The 23,051-nt window shown below is 39.8% G+C and overlaps 1 protein-coding gene across 1 annotated transcript; it reads right to left on the bottom strand.

Moving 5' to 3' along the window:
* Positions 1-2,665: 2,665 nt before the first annotated feature.
* DCUN1D1 (defective in cullin neddylation 1 domain containing 1) lies at positions 2,666-22,631 on the bottom strand. The gene is made up of 7 exons (XM_086618201.1): positions 22,604-22,631; positions 12,880-13,096; positions 11,438-11,606; positions 10,705-10,835; positions 6,079-6,161; positions 5,739-5,835; positions 2,666-4,387 (listed from the first exon to the last, which is right to left on the bottom strand). The coding sequence occupies exons 1-7, from the start codon at positions 22,604-22,606 to the stop codon at positions 4,308-4,310; spliced, it is 780 nt and encodes a 259-aa protein (XP_086474327.1). The 5' UTR covers positions 22,607-22,631; the 3' UTR covers positions 2,666-4,307.
* Positions 22,632-23,051: the final 420 nt, after the last annotated feature.

Below are 23,051 nucleotides of genomic sequence, written 5' to 3'. Positions count from 1 at the left end.
TGTTATTTTTGATTCTTTGACAGCGAGTCTGTGTGCTTGCTCATTGTACAGCTTGGTCAGTAGAAGTTGTTTTAAAAGTGGTTTATGAAAATTATATTTATTAAATAAAATTTTCACTTCTAGCTGTGTGAGTGTTTTAATTTCTAAGTGTTAGAGGAAAACATGCCAGGGAAAAGTGAGGCTTGCTGCTCTGTGTACCCAGGCTGATTCTGTAGCAAGGCTGAAGACACACTAGACACATTCCCAGGGAGTGCGTGCGTGCGCGCGCGTGTGATGACAGATGCATTCACATGAGTGCAGAGAGCACTTAGGGCTTCACCTTGCTGCCTTGTCAGGCTGGAGAGAAGTCCACCAGTAAGGAATATAAAAACTTAACATTATACACAAAACACACACAGCTCTATCTATACACACCCATGTGTGTAAGGGAGTCCCTCCAGGAGCTGAAGCTCAGCATGGAGCCTACCATGAGATTTGGTCACTGATGAATTCCAGCATGGGCTTCATTCCTCTTTCTTCAATGGCAAACATGACTGAGAGGTCCCTTGGCTGCCCAGCCACAGCCTTGTCCTTTCCCCATGATCTTTACAGCTCCGTCATCTCACAGGCTTCCTGGACTCCTTCCAGTTCTCCTTGGAACTCCCCAAAGGAAGAGGGCTTGAAATTTTATACTCTGAAGACCGAATTGAGTTTGGAAAGGAAACAGTTGTAATTTCATGTAAAACATTCAAGTTACAGCTAGGCAGCTTTTGTTAAATTTAGAACCTGAAGACAAGTTAGTGGAAGAACTTTCAGAAGCAGGGAGTTGATTTTCGTAGCAGTGTGAATGTCCAGAGTTCCAGATGCCTGTTTAAACTGTCAGGAGCAAAACTCAGTGTTCCCTCATGCAGCTGCTCCTACGTGTTGGTGCTGAAGCAGTCAGCTAAGAGGTACAGAGCTCAGGCCTACTGCTTACAGCTGAGGTTGTAATTTCATCACGTGTTTAATGGCGCGGTCTCCTCCCTCAGACTCAAGAGGACTCATGGGCACCACAGCTTTAAAGCCCAAACACAGTCAAGGTATCAAATAAAATCTACAGAGACTTCTGGCAAGATTATTTAAATAAAGTGTGAATGACAAAAGTTTATTAAATACATTCTTAAAAATTGTATCTTTCTTAAATAAGGATTTCTCTGTAAGTGTTTCATTGTAAAACAGTTTTGAAGCAAGTCATAAATCACTTATTAACAGGTTGATCAATAAAAAGTCACATTACTTGTGTGCCATAGTCTTCAGCCATACCTGAACAACTGCCCTGCGCCTGGTGCCTTCCTTCACATGGCAGGTAACGCCAACGCAGCACCGCTGGAAAAGATCAGCTCCATTTTGTACTTCTCAGCATTTAGAACAAGCAGTAAGCAAGGTGTTGCAGCAGTTCTTCCTCCCACCTCCCCCCAAAAAGAGACTTACCCATAAAGTGTATTTTATGCAGAAGACAAGTATTCCACACTTTTTTCCTCCCTGCTTAAAAGCACATTCCAGAAGCAAGTCTACCAATAATACACTGAAACAATGCATGAGAAGACTTAGTCATGGCAATTTCACTGGAGCTTTATTGCCTCTGTTGGTAATGAGAGGGATTGTAAGACATTACATTTGAACTTACAGAGATATGTAAATGATGGGTTTTTTTACTAAATATACTCTCAAGATTAAGTGTTTTATATCAGGGCACTTCTAATTTTGTACATATTTAATGTATAAAAACAGGTTACAAACTTGATGTTCGCCGCCTTTTTGTTCTTGACATTTGGCAAAATTAAATTGATCCATTTAAGGGGAGATCATCAAATTGAAGAAGTAAGCACTTACGAATTAAAGCAATCCAAGTAAGCAACTGTCTGCATTCTTACAAAAAAAGAAAAAACACACACATATATAAAGGAAAAACACATGGCCACATCTGAGCACGTTTCAATACAAAATATTCCCTGTAACCAGGCATTTTGTCCTTGGAACAACACCCTGTTAAATCAATGTTTCTTTCCACTTCAGTCACTCATTTTGAAAAACTTTTTAAGATGCCATCATAGCACAAATAACCCCTTTCTGCAACATAATTAGTCAAAGTTTTATGCATTTCTTTATAATTACACAGTAATTATAAGCGTGTAGTACCAAACTGATGACAATACTATTTTGTTGGAAAGATCTTGCATTCAAAAGGAATATTCTTTAAAACACCACGGCATTACGCCACTACCCAATCTCCGACTTCTTTGAGAGACAAGTCTATATTGGGATAAAAAGCAAGTCAGTTCTCCTCTCCAAACACAGCATACTTGAACTAATCAATCTGGATCTGTACCAAAACCCTCACGACAGAAAACAGCACGCAGAGATACCGTGTAGAGCTTTTTTTCCACCCTCCCCCGTAAGTTCAAGTCCCCATTTATATTTACACAAAATTGAGAAAGGAAATACTGAAAGCAGCAAAACACACGTCGTTTTTTGGCATAGCCAATTCCAGTAGCTGGAGGAAGTTAGCAATGTTTTTGTGGAACTGTATTCTTGAAATAAACACACAACTGGTTTTTCTTAAAACGGCACTGCTGTAAGGGGAGCCAGCCTTATGGTCAACCTCAGCAAGTACAAATAAAAGGGGTTTTAGCAGTTTAAGAGTGATTATTTTTTTACTAAAATACTTTCAGCCTCTGCAAAGAAGTGTTCTGCTGTTTAGTGCAAGTACCAATTACTCATTTCAAAAATAATTCTGGCCTTATCATGGGACTATTCGAAGCATGGACTTAAACCTCCATCCTTATTTGTAACTACAGTCTGTCTTTTCTCCTGGAGCTTGGTATTTTCCAGCTTGTTTTACAGAGTAGTATTTATCAAATCTCTTCACAAGTAACTCAGTGAGGAGTAAAAGACCATGTTTAGCACAAAAGCAGCTCAAGAGCTCTTGTAGTATTAAAAATAAGAATTGCATCTGGTAAAACCTGTTTTGAACAAAACTAAATCGATTTAGTTAAACGCAATAAGACAATAAGAAGTAGTGATGGATCAATAAAATAATTTAAGCAAACAAAGCCAGTGTAGTAGTTTAGATCTATCTGACCTGTGCTTGTTTGGGAACGCTTTACTCTTAATTTCTGTATTTGGCAACCACAGTGATATGTCAATTGAAGGAAAACTCAACAAAATAATTAAAAAATGGGTGTCATCCATAATGGCAGTACCTCTGTGTTATAAAGCTTTAACTTACTTCTCAGGATAACGGTTTTGAAACCTTGATTCACGTCCAGCTCACCAGCTTCTTGTACAACAGGGCCATTTGTTTCACCATACCTCAACCATCAAAATTCTATCTCTCAATTTAAAATACTGTCTTGTGTAGCAAACGTTTAAGACACAAATTCAGTATATTCAAGTTTTAGATTTCCACAGAAATGAAAAACCTTTCTTTTACAGACATAAGCATTTCAAAACTGTAATGAAACCTGATTTCTTAGATCATAACCTAGAGAATATTAGATTCTATCGTGACGCACGCAGCTTATCTCGACGACGCTCGCTGAAGGCTGACTATAACATGAAACATGGGTGCTTTAAGTGCACAGTAGTTGTGTCGTACTCCAACTGTTCTCACAGTCAGCTGATGTACAATCAAACCATTCCGATAGGCACCTAGATACCCCAGTATCAACAACCTCAGGTTGTCTTGGTTAATTCTGTAATTGTTTTTACCAGATACTCAAACTCACTTAGACGATACCTGTACTTTTCCAGAAAAGAAAAAAAAAAATTAATCGGACCCAGTACACTTAAATATATCACTCTTACAGGAAGTGCTATCAATGCAGTCTTTGCAACTAGCCCCAAGTGTATATTTAAGGATTCTTTTAAAAATTGTTTTGATGTTGATCTGTATAATTCAGATGCCATACAACAGTTGTCTGATGATGATTAGCATTGTGCTTTATGTGAAACCAGAAACCTCAAAATAATTATAAAGCTTCTAGGACTGATGGGAGATGAAACTAGGGTGGTCCACCAAGAAAAAAAAGAAATAAATCCATGATGAAATCCACAATGTTGGAATTTTAAGGGGCAAGAGTGGTCCAGACTAGAAGAAAAGCCCAAACCACCAGTAGAAGAATGAAATATGATACGGTCCAAGATGTATCCTTAAAGGTTTGTCTCAACCCTCAGCCATATTGTGAGGATTGATCTTCAGTTCAGTCCAGCCAGCAGAAATTGACTGTGCAATTTTCCATTTCAGGTATTTGTACAGACTATGTACACTCTAGAAGGGTCCTTTAGTGCTACACTGTCGTACTTTTTGTCCCAGCAATTTGAGGGCGTGCAAATTCCACAAAGTCATCAATAAGAACTGGCCATGCACCTAAAAGGGAAAAAAGACCAGAACGTAAGAACTTGGTTCAACAAGGAATTATTTTTAAAGCTTCAGATCCAAACAAGTTATTTACTTTCCAGTCTTAAATAGACATAGTTTCAAGCCAAAAATTGTAATTTTATTTTCTAGGTTTTTAATTCCTTCAAACCCAGTTAATACACATCTCTTTCAAGGGTTATACTTCCTTCATCTTCCTGACAAAAAAAAAAAAAAGTAAAAGAAAAAAGCTGACAAGCATTCCAGCTTAAAACTGTGCTGGTTTCAGCACCAGAACTCAAACTTGACCTCCAAGATGGCAGTAGCTACTTCAAGAAATTGGATGAGGCAGTCTATGCTGTAAGCAGCAGCGTATTGTAACGTACTACAGTGTTTACTACTCACACTAGGATTTTGCATGAATGCAACACGCATCAGTTACAATCGGCATACTTGGCCATACCTGGAAACAGCAAAATGCACTCTGATAGCCAGCAATAATGGCCTGGAGGGCTGCTATTGCTCTATACATACTCGTCCGCATTCCTTATCAAAAGGCAGTTAAAATGCATATCACTATTTGGTGTATTATGGGCAGCCATATCCAAAGAGGTCCCCAGGCATGTGCATGATGGTCACATGAAGGTTAAAAGTAATTGTGGGTTAGGTTTGTGGGTTTTTTCCCATTAAAATATTTTAATTCCAACTCATTAAAACATGTTTTTTGCCGTTAATCTTTCTAAACTACGTTGATTTATTGTGGGCAGCAGCACATTGCTCAGTGATAAGGGGATGAGAACTGTCCGTAATTATTAGATGAAGTTGTACAAGTTTGCTCCCCTCTGCTCTGCAAGTGTCAGAATTTTACAGTTTCCTCCACTCACTGAAGTGCTCTGCCGCCAACGACTGAAGGTAATTAGCTGTTCTTGGCTACGGATGGACTGGAAGAGGAAAGATCAATACGAAAGTTTACGAGAAACACATTTGGTAGGAAATAACACGTTTAGCGATCCCTGTATGCTGCCAGCTTCGCTTTCATATTATTTCATGTCCAATCTTCACACCAACGGAAGCAACCAAACTTAAAAAATACTCTCAGCAAAGAAATGCAATAACCAGAGAATCCTACGAAGAAATGCACAGGCCATGAATCAGTTACTTAGCTGAAGATGCCACCAACTGCCCTGACAGAGAATCTGTAGTTTTTAAATGGACAAATATGAATGTAACCTTCAAATATGAAGCTGTAACCAATGACAGTCTAATTATGCTGTTATTAGGCAGTTGTGCAAAGCAGATACACAGTAATAAACGTAGCATAAAACACAGTTAGAAGTCAATGAAAGAAAATGGAAATGTTTACCTTCCTCATCATAGTTAGACATATCATCTGCTATCATTGTACTAAAGTCTAGAAGAAGGTTCCAGGTATCCTTAGGAATTGATCTTTTATGATGTTCCTGTTTGGAGGGGTGAAAAATTAATATTTTAAAAAAATAAATTAAAAACCCTTATACACATTCATTTTTACTATCTTGGACACATCCATATCCCCCAAACATATTTGTCTTTTACATGCTGTGAAGTGCAGTATCTGGGATCTGGGTCAAAACAGTCTATTTCATCTACTCAATAATTTAAACATATTTATCTTCCAGGTTTTGAAAATACTGCAGCCCAGTTTATGTAAAGATTTAACTTACCAACAAAAATTTGTTCCACAAGTCTAGAAATTTAAATCTTCCATTAAGTACTAAATTCCAGTAGGCAATGGCCATTTCTAAATCTGTAATATTAAAATATATTACTCTTAGAGATATACATTTCAAATATATCATCTCCACAGGAATCTAACGCTCAGATGAACCATATATTCACAAAGGTGAAAAGAGCAATCTAATGTAAATATACTTGTGAATCCTTTGCAAAAGGCAACCATAAAGCGTTACACAAGTTATTTTATAGATTGACACTATCACTTACATATAGAAGAACTGAAAATTTCCCATATTAATATATCTAACATATCCAAAACACACAAGGATATTTCATATGCCTTTTGCTATCTAACAAGACTTCAGCTACACTTCAGTGAAATACTTTTGCCTTATAAATATTGAAAGGAAAATTTGTACTATTCTGTTGTAAGATCTGCTTTCATATTTTTTTAGTATACAAAATACAATTTACATAAAACTACTTTTTTATTATTTCTTTTCTAGAGCAACCGTGTTACAGGTGCTGGCTTTGCAGCATGACTTTGGTCAAGTGTTCATTTCTGCAATTGGATTTCCTTTTGAAAAACTAAGTACTGTACAAGCAGATGGCTGATGGTTTGTTTGTGGTCTACTTTTTTTGGTTGGACAGAGGCTTTGGGGAGTTTTTTGTTGGTTTGGGTTTTTTTCCCCCCTAAAGACTCCTGATAACTTCTTGCCTGTTTGAATCTGTTTCTCAGGATGACTGAGAAACCTGACCTGACAGAGCTCGGGAACACGAACAGCCTAGTGCCTGTCAGACAACTGCGTGCTGCTGTCAGCAGTGGGTGCTGTTACCGTGTAGCAGTTAGAAAAAGAGACTGGTTAGTCCAGCACCTGAGGAAAGAAAAAGAAAACTCACCTCCTTGGTATTTGTCAAAGGCTAAACTGACATGCATTTCCTGTTTATTAGCAGCACAGAGTAACGTGTTAGCTGATAAAAGAAAGGTATTATCTGAGCTCTAAATCTCTACCTAGCGTGAGCTCCATTACCAGGATGAACAAGGACCTCTGGACTCGTAACAAAATGCTGCTACCTGTGATCTCACTGAACTCAGTGTCCATCACCAAGTACGTACAGTAACCCCAAAAGGCTACCTAGTTAAGTGGCCTCTTTTTTAACAAAAGCTCTTATATATTTTCCAGTCTAGCAAATCTCTTCTTCCATAAACAATCCTCCTGTGAGAGCAGAGAGAAGAGGTACATGATCAACTGCACCTCAGGAAAAAAAAAGAAAAAACCTGACACAACTTAAGAAAACCACTCCCTTCGCCCAGATGCCCAAACTATTTAAAAACGTAGGGAGGTGGATCTTAGAGGTGAAATCAATAGTAAACAAAACCAAAAAAAAGCATGGACTCTGCACTGATGGAGGGCAAATCCATGGTGATGGGGGGAGTTTATGAATTGCTTGGTATCTTTGATACTTAAAGTCCTTCTCGAAATAATGCTTCCTGACCAAAGTAAAGAACAAAATTTGTGGAGGGTTTTCCAGCACCTGCAAAGGGGTGTGATTTCAGACAAAAGTGTGTGTTCGAGTTTCAAGAAGCAGAGACTAACTAAACAGAAGTCACTACTCCACAGTAAATAAGCTATATGTGAAAATGATAACTGATTAAAATGAGCGTAGAGGCCAGATACCTCTCTTCAACAGAGGATTCAGCAACAAAAACATGCACTTCAGCTTTCAACTACAACTACTGTCTAAAAGTGAATAGATACAAACTTCAGATTAAGCTGATCAGTTCTTCAAGGAAACAGATTAAAATCAGTTTTAGTTACTCGTGATGCATTACTAGCAGGCATACCAAAAAATGCAAGGTCATCAAATCACTGCATATTTATAGCAGTTTATAAACAAACACTACAAACAAACTGTGCATTTTGACATGCTCATTCCAGGTTGAGATTATTCTTGCGGGTAAGCAAAGGCCTTTAAAAAACAAATCTCTGGATGCTGCAACCTCAAAGTCATTATGTGAGTCCAGACATGTAAAGCACGAAGACAAATTGCCTTAGGATATACCACGTTTTAAAAGAAATTTTATGAAATCACAAAATTTGAAAGTAAAGATAACAGTTTTAGGTTTTCATAAGAAAGCGTGCTCAGGAAAGACCTCATGGATCAAACATGGAAGTCTCAAAATATATGCTCCATTCTGAGTTTTAACCAGAGAGACGCAAGAGAAGCAATTAATGTTTGAGATGAACATCAGCTAAAAGGTATTCTCAAATGATATGCAAATATCACAAGAACTTTTAAGACATCCACAGTACTTACATGGCAGTAAGGAATTATGTAGAGGAAATGCGTTTCCAGAACTACTACACAATGTTTGGAAGATTAGAGACCAATATACATTAAAATCAATTTGCAAGTTCCTACAAGCAGTTATTTAGACACTCCAAAATTAACTGCCTAACTAGGAGCACTTACTTTTCAGTACTGTGATTCTCCCAATATTCTTTTGCTTCAAGGTTTCCAGAATTATTCTGCCCTATCATAAATTCATGCCTAGAACCGGGTAGTTATTGGCACCAAAAAGGTTGGTAAGCATCTAGATTTTAAGATTATCACTTCCAGACCCAGACTTGGGAAAAAAAAAAGCAAACCACACACACCAAAAAAAAAAAAAATCCCAAACCAAAAAACAAGAAACCACAAACCTACCTACATAAATGCTATATGAATCTGAGAAAACTATACTTTGTCACTGTTAGAGCTTACCCTGCATAAAGGAGCTTTAAGATGAATGAGAAATAAAGCAAGGGACTTAGTTTTCCCGGTAAATAATTTTTACTGAGGTCTGCTCCATGTAGGATACTCAAAAGATTCATTTCCATATAGGACTAGGGGAAAAAAAAATTCAGAAGAAGAATGCAAGTCTTCCTTATACCTTAGAAATACGGAGAAGAAAAGAAGAGGCAAGTACTACATCAAACAGTTTTGTTATTCTGAAGCTTTGAGAAAATATAATTAAAAATGATCATGTAATTAGGATATCATTGCGATTTGTCTTTTCACCTTTGCCACCTTACAGGGATTCTGCAAAGTACTCCTTGTTGTGTAAAGCTGCTCCAAGATTAAAAACAACGCACAAATGTTACAATGATAACCATAAAAACAACCCCAACAAAACCCTGCAACCATTCACACTGCAGACTGATTCTGCATTAACACTCACCATAACCTAACTTCAACCCTCTCACAATTCAACTACTGTCCACGTTCTCCTTGCTACAGCAGTTTAAAAAAAATAACATGACTTTCTACAAGAAATAAGAATCAACCCATTCATGTATTTCCAGGATTCAGATCCTACTACATGCATGCACAAGTTTAGCAGGGCTCTTTTAGCTTCTTCAAAGACAATGAAATTCACAATCCAATGGAAGTGAAAAACAGGATACAGAAAGATGTTCAAGAATGACACGGAGTGGAAACTAAGAGATGGAGCTTTTTCTTATTTACTTATTTTTTGATATTCACTTTAAGCCAGAAGTGGGTCCAACATATAAAAGACAACAAAACCAAAGCAGATTGCTCATCTTTTCACAGCGCATCAATGCAAAGCTGGTCAGTGGCAGTCGGTTTAAGGCGTTTTCATCACTAAGAAAAATAAATTCACAAGCTGCCAACGAAGAACCTACTGGCCTTTCAGTATTTTATTTCTTCTCAAAAGTAGAACAGTTAAGTTAACAGTTACAGAGTCATTAAATACTAGTTATGATCAATATCTCAGCTCCACTGTATATAAATGAATATGCATTCTGGTTGGTTAATATTACTGCTTGAAAGAAATTTTTGTTCCCTCTTTTTTGCTGTTTTGAATAGACAGATCTACAGTTTGTTCATTTAGTTCCACCCTAACTGTGGTGGTTTGTCACGTATTTGGTATTGATGTTTGTTTTCCAAAAAGAAATTATTTTTAGTAAGTGATTCTTCCATTTCACCTGTTACACTAATCAAAACCACAATCAGCACAAGAGCTCTGAAATAATGAAAACACGCATTCAGTGAGCTGAGAAGAAAAAAAAAAAAAGGGCAAAAGAAAAGGCTGTAGATAGGCACCTATTACCAACAGCACAACAACAGGCATTAAGCCCTGGACATAGAAATCTATTTGTACTATTCCAATTCTATTTTGCCAAGACATTTGCAGGCATTTTTGTTGTTACAGGAGACTGTACAAGTGTACTTACATGGAAATCAGTTTTACAGCTTCAATTTATCCTAAAAGTGAAAGTTCAATTAATCTGTTCAGTGCTGCAAATTCTAAGTGGTATAATTATGCCTTTAATGTAAGACCATAATCCACTGTGCGTACTGAGAACTGCACACTCTTAGTGAAAGGATAAACCCCCTCTCATAACGTTTTGCAGTCTACACTAATGATGCAGATATTTCTATCAATGTGAACACTTTCAATTGACAGCTATCTTTCACAACAGAGATATATTTTATCCCAAGGGTGGCTATCTTTCAGACTCATTGGATCAAAATATTTTCATTTTCTGCTTTAATCAGTCTTTTCTCATATTTACAAATAAATGTTTATGATTAAGAATACATACCTAAACCCTTCTGTCCTGGATTCTTTGCAAAGTTGAAAGTAAACTGATAAAAATCCTTAAATCTTCCTGGCTCTTTTAATTCTTGTTCCATTTTAGGAATCTGGGCCTTCAATTTTTCTATGCTGTCACATCTGCATTTTAAAAAGCAAGTTTATCTGTGTATTATTCATTTTGCCATAAAATATGAGTTATAACTTAAAACAAAAATTTATAATTTTTTGTGGAATACAATATGACTATCAAAACAAAATTCAGGAAGCCTTTCATTAGTTTGCACCTATAACAACAAAGAAATTAAATTTTTGTACCTCTTCACATTGCCATTTGCACATACTAGCTGATAAATCAGATTCTATAATCCACAAGATTTTTAGAAAAATGTGATGAAGACAACTACATTCTCTTAAGGCAGAGAAAAACGAGGTATGCTGGACTGCAGACCAGCATCCTTGCTTTACCTATTTCAGTAGCTCTATGGCAACTCACTGAAGCACACCATCAAGACAAGGAGCACTCAAAGCTGCCTCTCTTTTTTTGGTCTCTAAGCATCTAGCACACAGACAGCAGACGTACTGTTACAGAGGCAGACAAGTGATGCTGGACTCCAAAAAGTCTCTGAAGTCTGAAAGGACAATCTGATGGTGAATTCCTCAAAACAGGGCTGTTTTACCATACATTACAGTTTCTGATACTGGATTACACTGTCAGTGTTTAATACTTGCTGCGCACTTACCCTAGCTCAGTCATTCCATCCATGAATTCCAGCTTTGAAAATTCACACTGTGTTGCAGCTCGGAATTTCCATGCAATGATGAGTACAGTAATGCTGGCTGGGTCGAGAGCTAAATCATCACAAAACTGCTGTATACCATCTATACCAATTTTATTTTCATCTTGAGGATCTTTGGGATACAAAAGTAAGTATCAAGAAAAACAGATTTTTTGAAAAAGCTGAATATATTCGACACAAGTATTTAAAATAAGCAAACATTTTCAAGAAGTCCTTTTGGGATCAGCTCTTATAAGTGAACATTTCAAAAACAAAATTAAATTAGTATTTTCAATGGTTAAGCTTTAACAACTGAGGAAGTTATTACAATAAAGGCGTCCATACAATGAAGCTCATTGTTTTCAATGAGACACAAAAGCACCACAAACATTTGTTTTCTGCCTAATAATATGGCTGCTATTGTGACTCGTTCCATACAGAGGACAGCGGTCCTTTCCCACCAGCTCACTTCATTACTGGCATCTTTGGCAGGACTGCCGACTGCTTACCGTTATAAACAATTCCGCAGTGTCCTTCTGCAAGTGGTACTGATTCCATTATTAAATCTGCCTATAAACTACTAAGTCAACATTAGTTTTGTGCGTTTTCTGTTATCACCAGCATGCATGAGGTTGGACATGGTAACCTCCAAGAGGAAAGTCACATTGCCCCATTACCGTTTCCGACTCAGCCAGGCACACTCCTCTTTCCACGAGGAAACGAACATCTGGTCTGGAAGCGAGATGTTCAAGTGCGCTAACAAAGATCTACTAGCGTAAGCCAACAAAGACTTCAGGAAAATGGTATTTGGATTATGCATGCATATGGAAACTGACAGAAAAATGTAGCACTCGTTTTTAGATTTTTTTGAAGCGTTAAAACACAGAATTTGTTCTACTGTATTGAATCCACTTTACTATTTGTGGTAGGATATCATCAGTTAAACACTGACTATGTAACAGATAAAGAGACTTTTATTTTCTGCTCTGTTTGTAGCTATCTGACAATAAGCACAAGGTGAATAAAAATTAAGGTAGAATCTATCTTTGGTAGGCAACCTTTCACTTTGTCAAGAAGTGAGTCCTGAGTGATGTGCTTTCCCCAGAAGAATCACTTAAAATCCACATTAACCATTGCAGTTACTTACTGTACAAACAATTCCAGTTCCAGACCCGAATCTTCTATAAACATATATATATTTAGAGCACAAAGCAAGCACGTGCAATCCTTGTGAAGCAGAAGCCTACCTATACTCCCCTTCTAACTTGTGTTACTAGTAGTAGAAAAAGAAAGCTGAAAGAGCTGGTTAAGATTTCCAAGCACAAGAGCACAGCTGCAATGACACGTTGTATTTAAGAATATACACATCCAACTAGGAAGTAAGCCTGGAAACTCAGGGTACTCACCTTTGTATCTGTTATATAGTTGTTCTAACTTCTTTCTGTCCAATGATCCTTTAACACTCTCTCGTATATAAAGTTCAGGATTTTGAAAAAAGTTGTCTGTTGCAACATCTAATTTCCAGTCATTTTGAGACAGACAACTCACTGCTGTCTTTTCACTAGATTGTGTGAAGACCATAAACTGACGCACTTTATCCTTCTGTGATGATTTCAACTTGTTCTAGTAAAAACAGACAATATCGTAACTAGAAATGTTTTGCTGGACACACAAAAAAAACAACAGTACTGTTAATATTTTTACATCAGTATCTTTTAGAAATTTACCAAGCAATTAGACTTTCTCAAACTGCTGGGGCAGTTAGACACTCAAAACAACATTTCTTTCCTTTTTATTTTTTAAAAAGAAAAAAAATTTAAACTTACCTTCATTCTAAGTACTTTACATTGTTAAACTGAGTTAAATCATCACAAAAATCATGCTGGCAAAGCAATCAAAGAAATAAAAATGAGAAATCTTATTGCATATTTGGAGGAGAGATGAAGGGCAAATTCACATACAGCTGTAAGATGGGACACCTTTCTATTTAAACCAATTTTATTTTTTAAAAAGAAAAAAAAACAAAAGCATCCTCCTCAATAGAACGTTACACCTCCTGAAAAAGGGCAATTGAGATGCCTAAATAAAGCCCATGGCTATCAAAATATTTGACAGCATAAGTGCCTCAACAGATGTGGCAGAAGAGGCCGTTCAACAGCTACCCCACCGAACAAGAGGCTGGCATTCATTTAGTCCCACTGACCCAGCTAACCGAAACACCAGCTAGTGCAGGACCAGGCGCAAGAGCACGCTGCCAGGAACAGGATCTCTTGATGTGCCTCTTAACAGCAGCAAGGAACTAGGCTGGGTCATCCATTTCAGGGAGCTACACACAAAAATCACAGAATCATGGAATGGTTTGGCTTGGAAGGGACCTCAAAGACCATCCAGTTCCAATCCCCCTGCCATGGGCAGGGACACGTTCCACTACACCAGGTTGCCCAATGCCTCATCCAACCTGGCCTTGAACACTTCCAGGGATGGGGCATCTACAACTTCTCTGGGCAACCTGTTCCAGTGCCTCACTACCCTAAGAGTGAAAAATTTCTTATATCCAATCTAAATCTCCCCTCTTTCAGTTTAAGTCCATAGCCCCTTGTTCTATCACTACATGCCCTTGTAAAACTTTTTTCTTTTCCCCAGATATTTTTCACTTTGAAGGTGCTCAACTCCACCTACATAATTTGCAGAACATTCCTGTGAGGAGGCATTGTCTCCATTTCACAGGTGCAGCAACTGAAGCTAAAAAAAAAAAAAAAGTTCAGTAATTTTGCCAGAGGCAGCCAGGGGAGTGAGTAGAGAAGGTGAGAGCTCTGGAATTTCAGGCCTCCTGCCCAAACCAAGAGACATCCCCCTCTGCTCTAGTGCAAAACAGAATGGAGAACTTGCAGCCAGTAATTTATCAGTGTGGAGCAACTCCCAAGGATATTTTGATGAGGAAAAGCACACTCAGTATTTCAAGGGTATTAGTTACACAAAACTAGCTGCTGATCAGGAGAAAGCAATCATACAGCTCTTGCACTAAATCCAAATTCAGCTCTAAAGTTCAAAGCAAAAAGATTACTAATGTTACTATTAGGTAAATAAAAGTTCTGACTTTTAAGTCAGGATTGGATTTCTTACATGGCACTAATATTTCATTTGTAGTTTACCTTGCATCCTAACCAAAACTTGTATAATCTGTTCATTATTGTAATTTCCAAGTGTATGGCTCCTTCTCAGGGAGTATAGGGAAAAAAGGCCAAAAAATCTCTAGATGTGATAAACTATTCTCAGCCAAAGAACGAATGGTTTAGGAGCAGTATGATCTCAAGGTCTTCTTTCCAAAGGATAATTAGTGTCCAATCACGTTATCATTAGAAAAAACAACTAATGCTTCAGAACACAAATTCATCTGCCCCAAAAGTCAAAGTCAGTTTTCTGCTGCTTGATGAAAGTGAACATGATCACTATTATTCATACGAGTAGTTAAGTTACCAGCTTCACAGTTACACCTTTAAAAAAAACCACAAGAGCATCACATTTGGCATAAACTGATACCCACTCAATACACTAAACCAACCAACACCCTCTAATTTAAGATACTTTTTTAAAAAAAATCATCCTCAAACCAAAACTGTATCTATAATACTTGGCTGAAGCAAAAATTTTAGCATGCACTGCAGCCTTAAACACAGTGATATTAGTTAGGCTATACTACTTTCAAAGTTACAATCTGTTGTTGCTTTATTTCAGTCTCTTGACTAAGTTTCTCACATTGGACCTTTTGCAACAAACTTGTTTCTCAAACTGAGATTTTCAGAAGTTGTTCCAGGTAAAGGTCAAGCCATCAGAGCAGGTCCCACAAAGACCCACTGCTGACAACTTGTGCACACTTCGAGTTTCACTGCAGATATTCCTGACCTTACAACACTCAGCTCAGACTTTCACAAAAATCACTTACACTGAAAAAGCCGTGTGAAATGATTAATGCATTTTTAGTTCCAGTTTTTAAAATATATTGTAAACTCACACATATTAAAACAAACCATTGAATGAAATCCCAAATGAAAACGAAAGTCTCAAGGCTGATTTTCTGTATCAATTACCAACTTCCTCAAATCAGTTCCACACAGTCAGACTGCTGCATCACCACAGACTCAGCTGCACTAGAGTCAAATTCGGGACCTGGGCTTTCCTTTTCTTGACAAAGTGAGTGCCTTTAGTCACTAGTTGTTTGTTTGTTTAACATGTATGCCTAAGTATGCACAGCCCTTTTCACAGCGAGTATTCTGTAAAACCTCAAGAGGTTTGTTTTGCTCTGCCCTACTCTTACAAAGGTAAATTCTAAAAGCAATGACATACAACAAAAAGTCAAGGAACGGGTTTATAAGGGCTTCACCACAGATGCCCAAGACCACAAAAGACAGTGGCTTTTGCATTCTCCTTTTACGTGACAACATGCAATTTATTAGATCAAAAAATTGCAGCCTAAATCACTTTTATGATAAAATTTACATCCTATATATGCACATGAGATCTTCCTGTGCTTGGAGCTCCCTAAGTGATAGTAACAACATAAAACTTTTTTTAGAAGAACCTGAATTTGCCAAAAGTCAAGCAGCAGTGACACTGCTCGGTATAGCATTTATAAAGTAATATATAAAGATGCAATAAATCACACTGTTCAGACATGATCATCTTCTCAAATAAGTATATTTTTACTGGTCAAATACAAGTTTATTCTTAGTGAAGAAGTGCCAAAGCCCTTTCTTTATATTTCAAGAATGTTTCCGCAGAAGCTTGCCAATGTGGACGAGACACTCCACATCCTCAGTGACTGGACAACTCTTTGAAGGCCAACTACAGGACCACAAGAGATGAAATTACTGCTGAGTTTTTATTATCCTATTATCGCTCTTCTTTCATCACATTAAAAACCCACACTTGTAAACAAGAACATGTCCCAAGCCTTCTGCACGTTTAAGGGCTATTTCTAGAAGGGGAGCTCCAACAGCCTATGATTGTTTTAAGTGTGCAATACAGAAGCCAGAGCACCCTATAACCTTTAATCCTGTAGTCATCAGGCAACAAATACCTTACCCTGCCATGGTATGCGCTGTAAGGCAATGTAATTCATTTAAAATAGCTCAACTTTAGTTAAAAGGGAAGACAGAATTTTATTTATCTTTCTTGCTAAAATACAAAAGAGAAAACCAGTGGAAAACAAATGCAACAAACTTTCTAGTAAGTCTTACCCCTTGGGGTAAGAGGAAAAGGAACAATTCAAATCTGCAAGCCTTTGATCAAGTCTGTGTGGTATCCAAGCTACCTTTTATAATGAGGATGTCACAAGAGACGGGAGGTGAAAGTACTTCTAAAGCACAGAATAACTTCTCTAAGTGAAGAGCTACGTTGTGTAGATTCTTAGAACTAGAATAATTAAACCTTTCCAAAGAACATCTAATGATAGATTAATTTTAAAATGAAAATTTGCCTCACCCCATCAAGTACCAAATTTGATAATTCTAATTCAATAACCCATCCTTGACACTGACTGGTATCAGATACTGTGGTGAAAGATTAAAAATAAAAATTAAAAAAAATACTTGGGCTTTTTTTCCCCCGTCAAGTATTTTTTTTTCTGGCCTCAAACTGAAACTTTCCCAGTACAGGGGAATAAACTTTTCCAGTTTAGGGGAAAAAAAAAAGAAAAAAAAAAAGAAAAAAAAAGAGAACGCTAGAACTGACAGGCCAACTCTGACTATATGGTTGTTTTTTCCTTATCTTCTACACAATTTTTAGTCACCTCAGATTCAAAGATCAGCTCTGCACACTGGTCATCAGCATTTTATGGGTAGCTACAAGCCGTACGAGGGCTCCACTTGCCTGGGTAATGTCCATAGGAAACAATAACCTTCGTCCCACACTGCCTGGACTAGAAAGCTAAGGACTCCTACCAAAACCCGATTCTTGGACTTTGCTCAAAGGTTATATGCAGCTGCCAGCTAGACAAGCAGTGCACAATCAGTTTGAAGTACCCCTGCCCAAAATTCCTTATGGCCCCCAAAGAAGGCATTCACGCAGTTATTCCTTAACGAGCAACTGCTTTTCACCTTTCCCTTCCCAGCCACTGCTTACAGAGGATCTGATTTCTGCTAGTTTCACTGCCAACTAAAGGAATCTGAACGATGTGACATCTGTGCTTTTGTTTCAGTCAGGACTCGAAGAAAAGCCTGTTAAGTTCTCATGCATGTGACACGTAAAAGCCTTTTCTAAAATAGCATCAACCTCCACAAAGTCTAGGTTTTTACATGAACTGCATTTAAACTCTGGCAAGAGATCTGGCTGTGGGAAGCATCCTTGCGCTTCCAGAGGACCCCAGTGATGTCCGCTGACACACACAGTAACTTCAGCTCGCACGCAGAACGGGCTTGTGCATATAATAACCTTATAGATCACGACTGCCAGTTTTGTCACTTCTTTATGCACACACTAATGGTCAAGAGAGCATTGCTGCCTTACGGTGTCTGAATCATTCCACATTGGCCTGTATCCATTAAAGGAACATGCAAGACACCTGCAAATAATCTGGTTTATTGCTTGTATTCAACAAATACATGGCTAAAGCTTAAAAGGCAATCTCATGACTATTTTTCTTTGTTTAGTAGGAAAAGAAAAGTTAATCACAACAACAGAAGTCTATGAATACACTGAATTACATTTTAATCCACCAACTGTGATGACATACACGTATATTACCAAAAAAACCCCAAACCCATAAAATCCAAGTTATAGACAAAAACAATTAAAGTAACTAACTGTATAACGTAATAAGGTTTCTGCATAACGTAAACAAATATGTCCTTCAACTAGATTTTGTTTTCTAGAGCAGTTTTTCCAAACAGAGGGCACACAAAGTAAGATCGTAAGGACATTTTTAAGCTTCTATTTCAACCTGATGTGAAATCCATTTGTCTGCAGTGGTACAGAACAAAACTTAAAAATTACAAGGTCTGTTCAGATATAAAATCCAAGGGAAAATCACAAGCGACATAAAATCAAAGTTGCTTTTTACACCCTCTAATGTTCTTTTTAGTGGATAAAATCATTTTAGTACTTGCATATGGTCAGAAGTCTTTCGTAGAAGACCGCTATATAGCTACCCAGAAGAATGCAGTCATTGTAACAGTGTTTTAGGGTAATTCATGTTAACCTGAGAGGGGAGGGAAACACCAAAAATCAGGGCTTTTTCAATTAATAAAGGACAAAATAAAGCTGCTGGGTTTTTAGCATTCTTAACTCTGGACCAAGGCACAAGCTCTGTTCAAGGAATCATAGAATGGTTTGGGCTGGAAGCGACCTTAAAGACCACCTAGTCCCAACTCGCCTGCTGTGGGCAGGGACACCTTCCACTACATCAGGTTGCTCAAAGCTCCATCCAACCTGGCCTCGAAATCTTCCAGGGATGGAGCATCCACAGCTTTTTCGGGCAACCTGTTCCAGTGCCTCACCACCCTCAGAACGAAGAACGTCCTCCTTAGATCTAATCTAAATGTCCCCTCTTTCAGTTTAAAGCCACTGCCCCCTGTCCTATCACTATATGCCCTTGTAAAAAGTCCCTCTCCAGCTTTCTTGTAGCCCCCCTTTAGGTACTGGAAGGCTGCTAGAAGGTCTCTGTGGAGCCTTCTCTTCTCCAGGCTGAACAGCCCCAACTCTCTCAGCCTGTCTTCATAGGAGAGGTGCTCCAGCCCTCGGATCATCTTCGTGGCCCTCCTCTGGACCCATTCAAACAGGTCCATGTCCTTCTTATGTTGGGGGCAACATACTCAGCCATTAGAAGCTGCATTCATACCTTATATTTGCATTGGCACCATAAAATATGAGTAAAATATCAAGAGCTACATAATAAATTTCCCACCTTGTTCTCAGAGTAGTCATATTCCTGAATAATTTTTTCATGGCTCTAGTTAAAAGTGATTTTACAGTGTAAGTTCAAAGGGTTCTCTGGTAAGCTGGGAGAGGAAACAAGATCATGCACCGTCTTGTCTAGCACTCAGACTACTCTGTCCATAATGCCAAGAATGTACAAGTTTTACTATGGGAGAACCAAAACCAAAACCATTTAATATCAACAAACCACTACAGACATGAATATGCACCACACTAAACAGCCTCACAGAATAGTTTGCGGAATTAAACACTACATAACAATGTCATGAAGCACACTAACATTACAGGAGATGGCGTCAGACATGAAATTCTTGTAATACTAAATTTTTACAACTTCCTGTCACCTGAGGTTTGCAATAAGAAATTATGTATTTATCAGCATGGAAAATTCTTCAGAGAACACAAATTGGAAAACATAACAGAGAACGTAAATTGAGATAAAGCTAGCATTTGGCTCCAGATAAAGATATGGATACTCACACACTTGTCTTGATTATCACACATAGTCCTAAATCATTCAGAATAGTACAGGTAGTAGCTCTTCTCAGAGAAGATGGCTTAGAGTATAATGAACCTGTTTGCTGCTCTGTCTTGCTTCGCAGGCATGTTACTTATCCTCATGACGAGATGAAGCAGTCACATCTCAACAGATAAGGTGAAGGAGACCACTTCTACAGATGCTGCTCAGCTCAAATGAAAACATGGGTAAGAGAGGCAGGTTGCTATCAGCAATTCAAGGAACACTGCCAAGGTCCTGTACCTGAGCACCAGGCAGAAAACACTTTTCAAGTTACCTAAAGGGCCAGAGCAAGCCTAAAAGGCTGCTGTAACGATCTCTCTTCCAGATACTGGACAAAGACGGTTCAAAGCCAGGAAACCTTTGTCCGGAAAACACTGGCAGTATGAACACTGGTGAGACTAAGTCAGAGCTGTAAGTGTTCTAACTGGCAGTGCTGCGTGGGTGAGTAGGACCCGGGCTGCAGCTGCAGGAGCCTCTGCCACAGCATTTGCTGTGCTAGAACAAGCAACCCAGTCCTAGAAACCTGCCATTGCCACTGGAAGAACTAGCCAGAGCAGTAGTACATACAGGCAGAAAAAGGGGACACTGTATCTCGCGTTTCTGGATGGACATCTTCAGATTTCTGTGAAGAAGTCTCCCTATTCCTTCCCCTAACTAAAGGGGAGGATTCTCACATACCACAAGTATAGGTGCAGAATCCTATACCTGGGCACTAGAAACAATTCATTCTTGTATTTACTACTTATAAAAGTTGCAGCCTGTCATTTAGTTCCGCTTCAGTCTATGTCATCCTTTCACCTGGGTGCTGGAGTCAACAAGCTCAGCTTGGGAAACAGTTGTTTGCATAGTGCCTAACAACTATGCTTGGGGCCACGACTCGAGCGTTCAGATACTCCCTCCAATCTGATAAATACAAATCTATAGTCTCGAGCATTCAGATATTCCCTCCAATCTGATTAATACAAATCTATAGTATAGTATTGTTTCACAGAACGTATCTACTTGTTTTTCAGTTAAGTAATTCCAAGACGACTAAGCAGATAGGATTTTGCTGTTTCTCGTAAAAAGCTATTATCAGAATAATGTGTATCACTATTTCAGTTATATTGCCACTTACTACAGTGTTGTTCCAATTTAAATTTCTAACTACACAGCCAGCCAACAATATACGTAGGTATAAGACATCAACTGTGCATTTTGCGTACCTACACTGGATACATTGAGAGACGGCTCTAGGTGATTTTTATGGAAAAAAGCCTTCATAAAAAGTTATGTAGGATTACTGTCTGATTGCTATTTGAGACAGTCCCAGAACGGCAGAATTACAGTAAGACACCCCTACCATCAGAACTTTAGTTTTAAGCTCCCATAAAATACTCAAGTGAAGATCTACATCAAACTATTCAAATAAAAATTATACTAGTAACATAGCGACAAGTTTATTAGAGGGCTACATACTACACCACTAATTTCAGTCCTGGCTAACCGAATTTTTATAACTCCATCAGTTAAAGGGCATGTTTTTATTTTTTAATATGCTTTTAACACTGCTTGCCAGAATAATATTAACTGGAGGTATAAGATATCTTTATAGCAATAAGTGTGTACCAGCAGATCTAAGATTCCCTCCTGCACCTTTCCTAAAACAATACAGTCACTATAGAAAAGTACTACTTTAAACTGCACAGGTGTAGCTAAAGCTGTACAACTTTCATATTCAGGGAAGGCCTAGAAATATGACTATAAACATGTTTCCTGGGGTGCATAAGGCGCTGTGCAAGAGACCAAGAAGGTCACCCCTTATTTAAAGCTAAGAAACGTCTTTTGCTTTAGTTTAGGCAAACAAAAAAAATAGCAAATTTTGTTCCAACGACTCAGTTTCCCTCTAGAAGAGGGAAAGGAGAAAGTCAGTCAATTTGAGTCCACAGCAAAACCTCAGATATAAGGAAAAAACATATTATGGAGAAATGTAAGATAGGTCCTCCTTTACAACACTCATATGAACAGGAGCCTTACCAAAACCACAAAATAATTATCCAGAAATTCTACAACATAATCCCAGTTCAAGCAGGATCAACACATCCAAGTTTCCCAGTGAACCGACAGTGTTTAACGGCCCCTGAGCCGCCTGAAATCCTGAGGAAAAACTCCAGGTAGCCCCTGGTTTCTGGAAGCCCCCTGCCCTCTCTCCAGTCGCTGCTCTCACCACCTCACACCCGGCACAAAGCACCCCTCCTGCCCTGCCCCGCACGAAGGTGCCCGAACCCCCATGCGGAGAGCAAAAGAGCACCTCCTCGCCGTGAGGAGGTCCGGCAGAGTCCCGGGAATCCCGGCGCCCCTCACCCAGGCCCCGGCGCTCGCCCCTGCCCAGGAGCAGCCTCCTGCCTGCCCGCCCGCCCGCCCCGCCGCCAGCGGCCCCGGCCCACCGCGCCGTCCTTCCCGGGCCCCGCACGCCCTCCCTGCCCTGCCCGACGGGCAGACCGAGGAGCCCGCGGTCCCAGGGCATCACGCCGCGGCCGCAGGGCCCCCGGGACCGGCCCCCTCTCCGCTCCCGTCGCGCCGCTCCCCGACACCCCGGCCCGCCACGACTAGGCCCCAGCTGCCCCAGCGGCGCCGCCGCGACTGGCCAGCCCCGAGGCGCCACGCCGCGCCGAGAGGCGACCCGCGAGGACGCTCACCATGTTGAGGGCTGTGCGGGCCTCTTCCCTCCCGGCTCAAGCGGAGACTGAGGGCGGCGGCGGCAACGGCTTCCTCCGGCGGCAGCGGCGGCGGCAGCAGCTCCCGGCTCCTCACGGGCCCTTCCGCCGCCTCTCGCTCATGCGCAGTGCGGCGCGTCCCCCGCGCCAGGAGCCGGTGCTGCGCGGTTGCGGCGCAGCGGGCGGGAGCCTTCCCCGGGGGGCGGCCCGGCAGCCTCCCTCGCCCGCGGGAGGCGGCCCCGTCCCGCTCCCGGCCCCATCTGCGTTTCTCGGGGAGCGGCCGGCGCCCGCAGCGCGGCGGCTGGGGCTGCGGCGCGAATGGCGGCTGGTCGTCGTACGCAGCTGAGGTGGGGGGCGCCGCACCGGGGAGGCCTCGGGCCGAGGAAGGGAAGGGAGGGGGAAACCTTCTGTTCTCCTCGGTGTTATAGCG

The sequence above is a fragment of the Tauraco erythrolophus genome, chromosome 11, assembly GCF_009769465.1.
Source record: "Tauraco erythrolophus isolate bTauEry1 chromosome 11, bTauEry1.pri, whole genome shotgun sequence".
NCBI lineage: Eukaryota > Metazoa > Chordata > Aves > Musophagiformes > Musophagidae > Tauraco > Tauraco erythrolophus.
This window is presented reverse-complemented; position numbering and strand designations above follow the sequence as displayed.

Bases quoted from the DNA above. Each gene is read 5' to 3' on its own strand.
- DCUN1D1 (XM_086618201.1), bottom strand. The intron at 10,836-11,437 runs GTAAGTGCGCAG...TTTAAAATGCAG, and splicing joins GATGGAATGACTGAGCTAGG to ATGTGACAGCATAGAAAAAT. The intron at 5,836-6,078 runs GTAAGTTAAATC...CCCTCCAAACAG, and splicing joins TGTGGAACAAATTTTTGTTG to GAACATCATAAAAGATCAAT.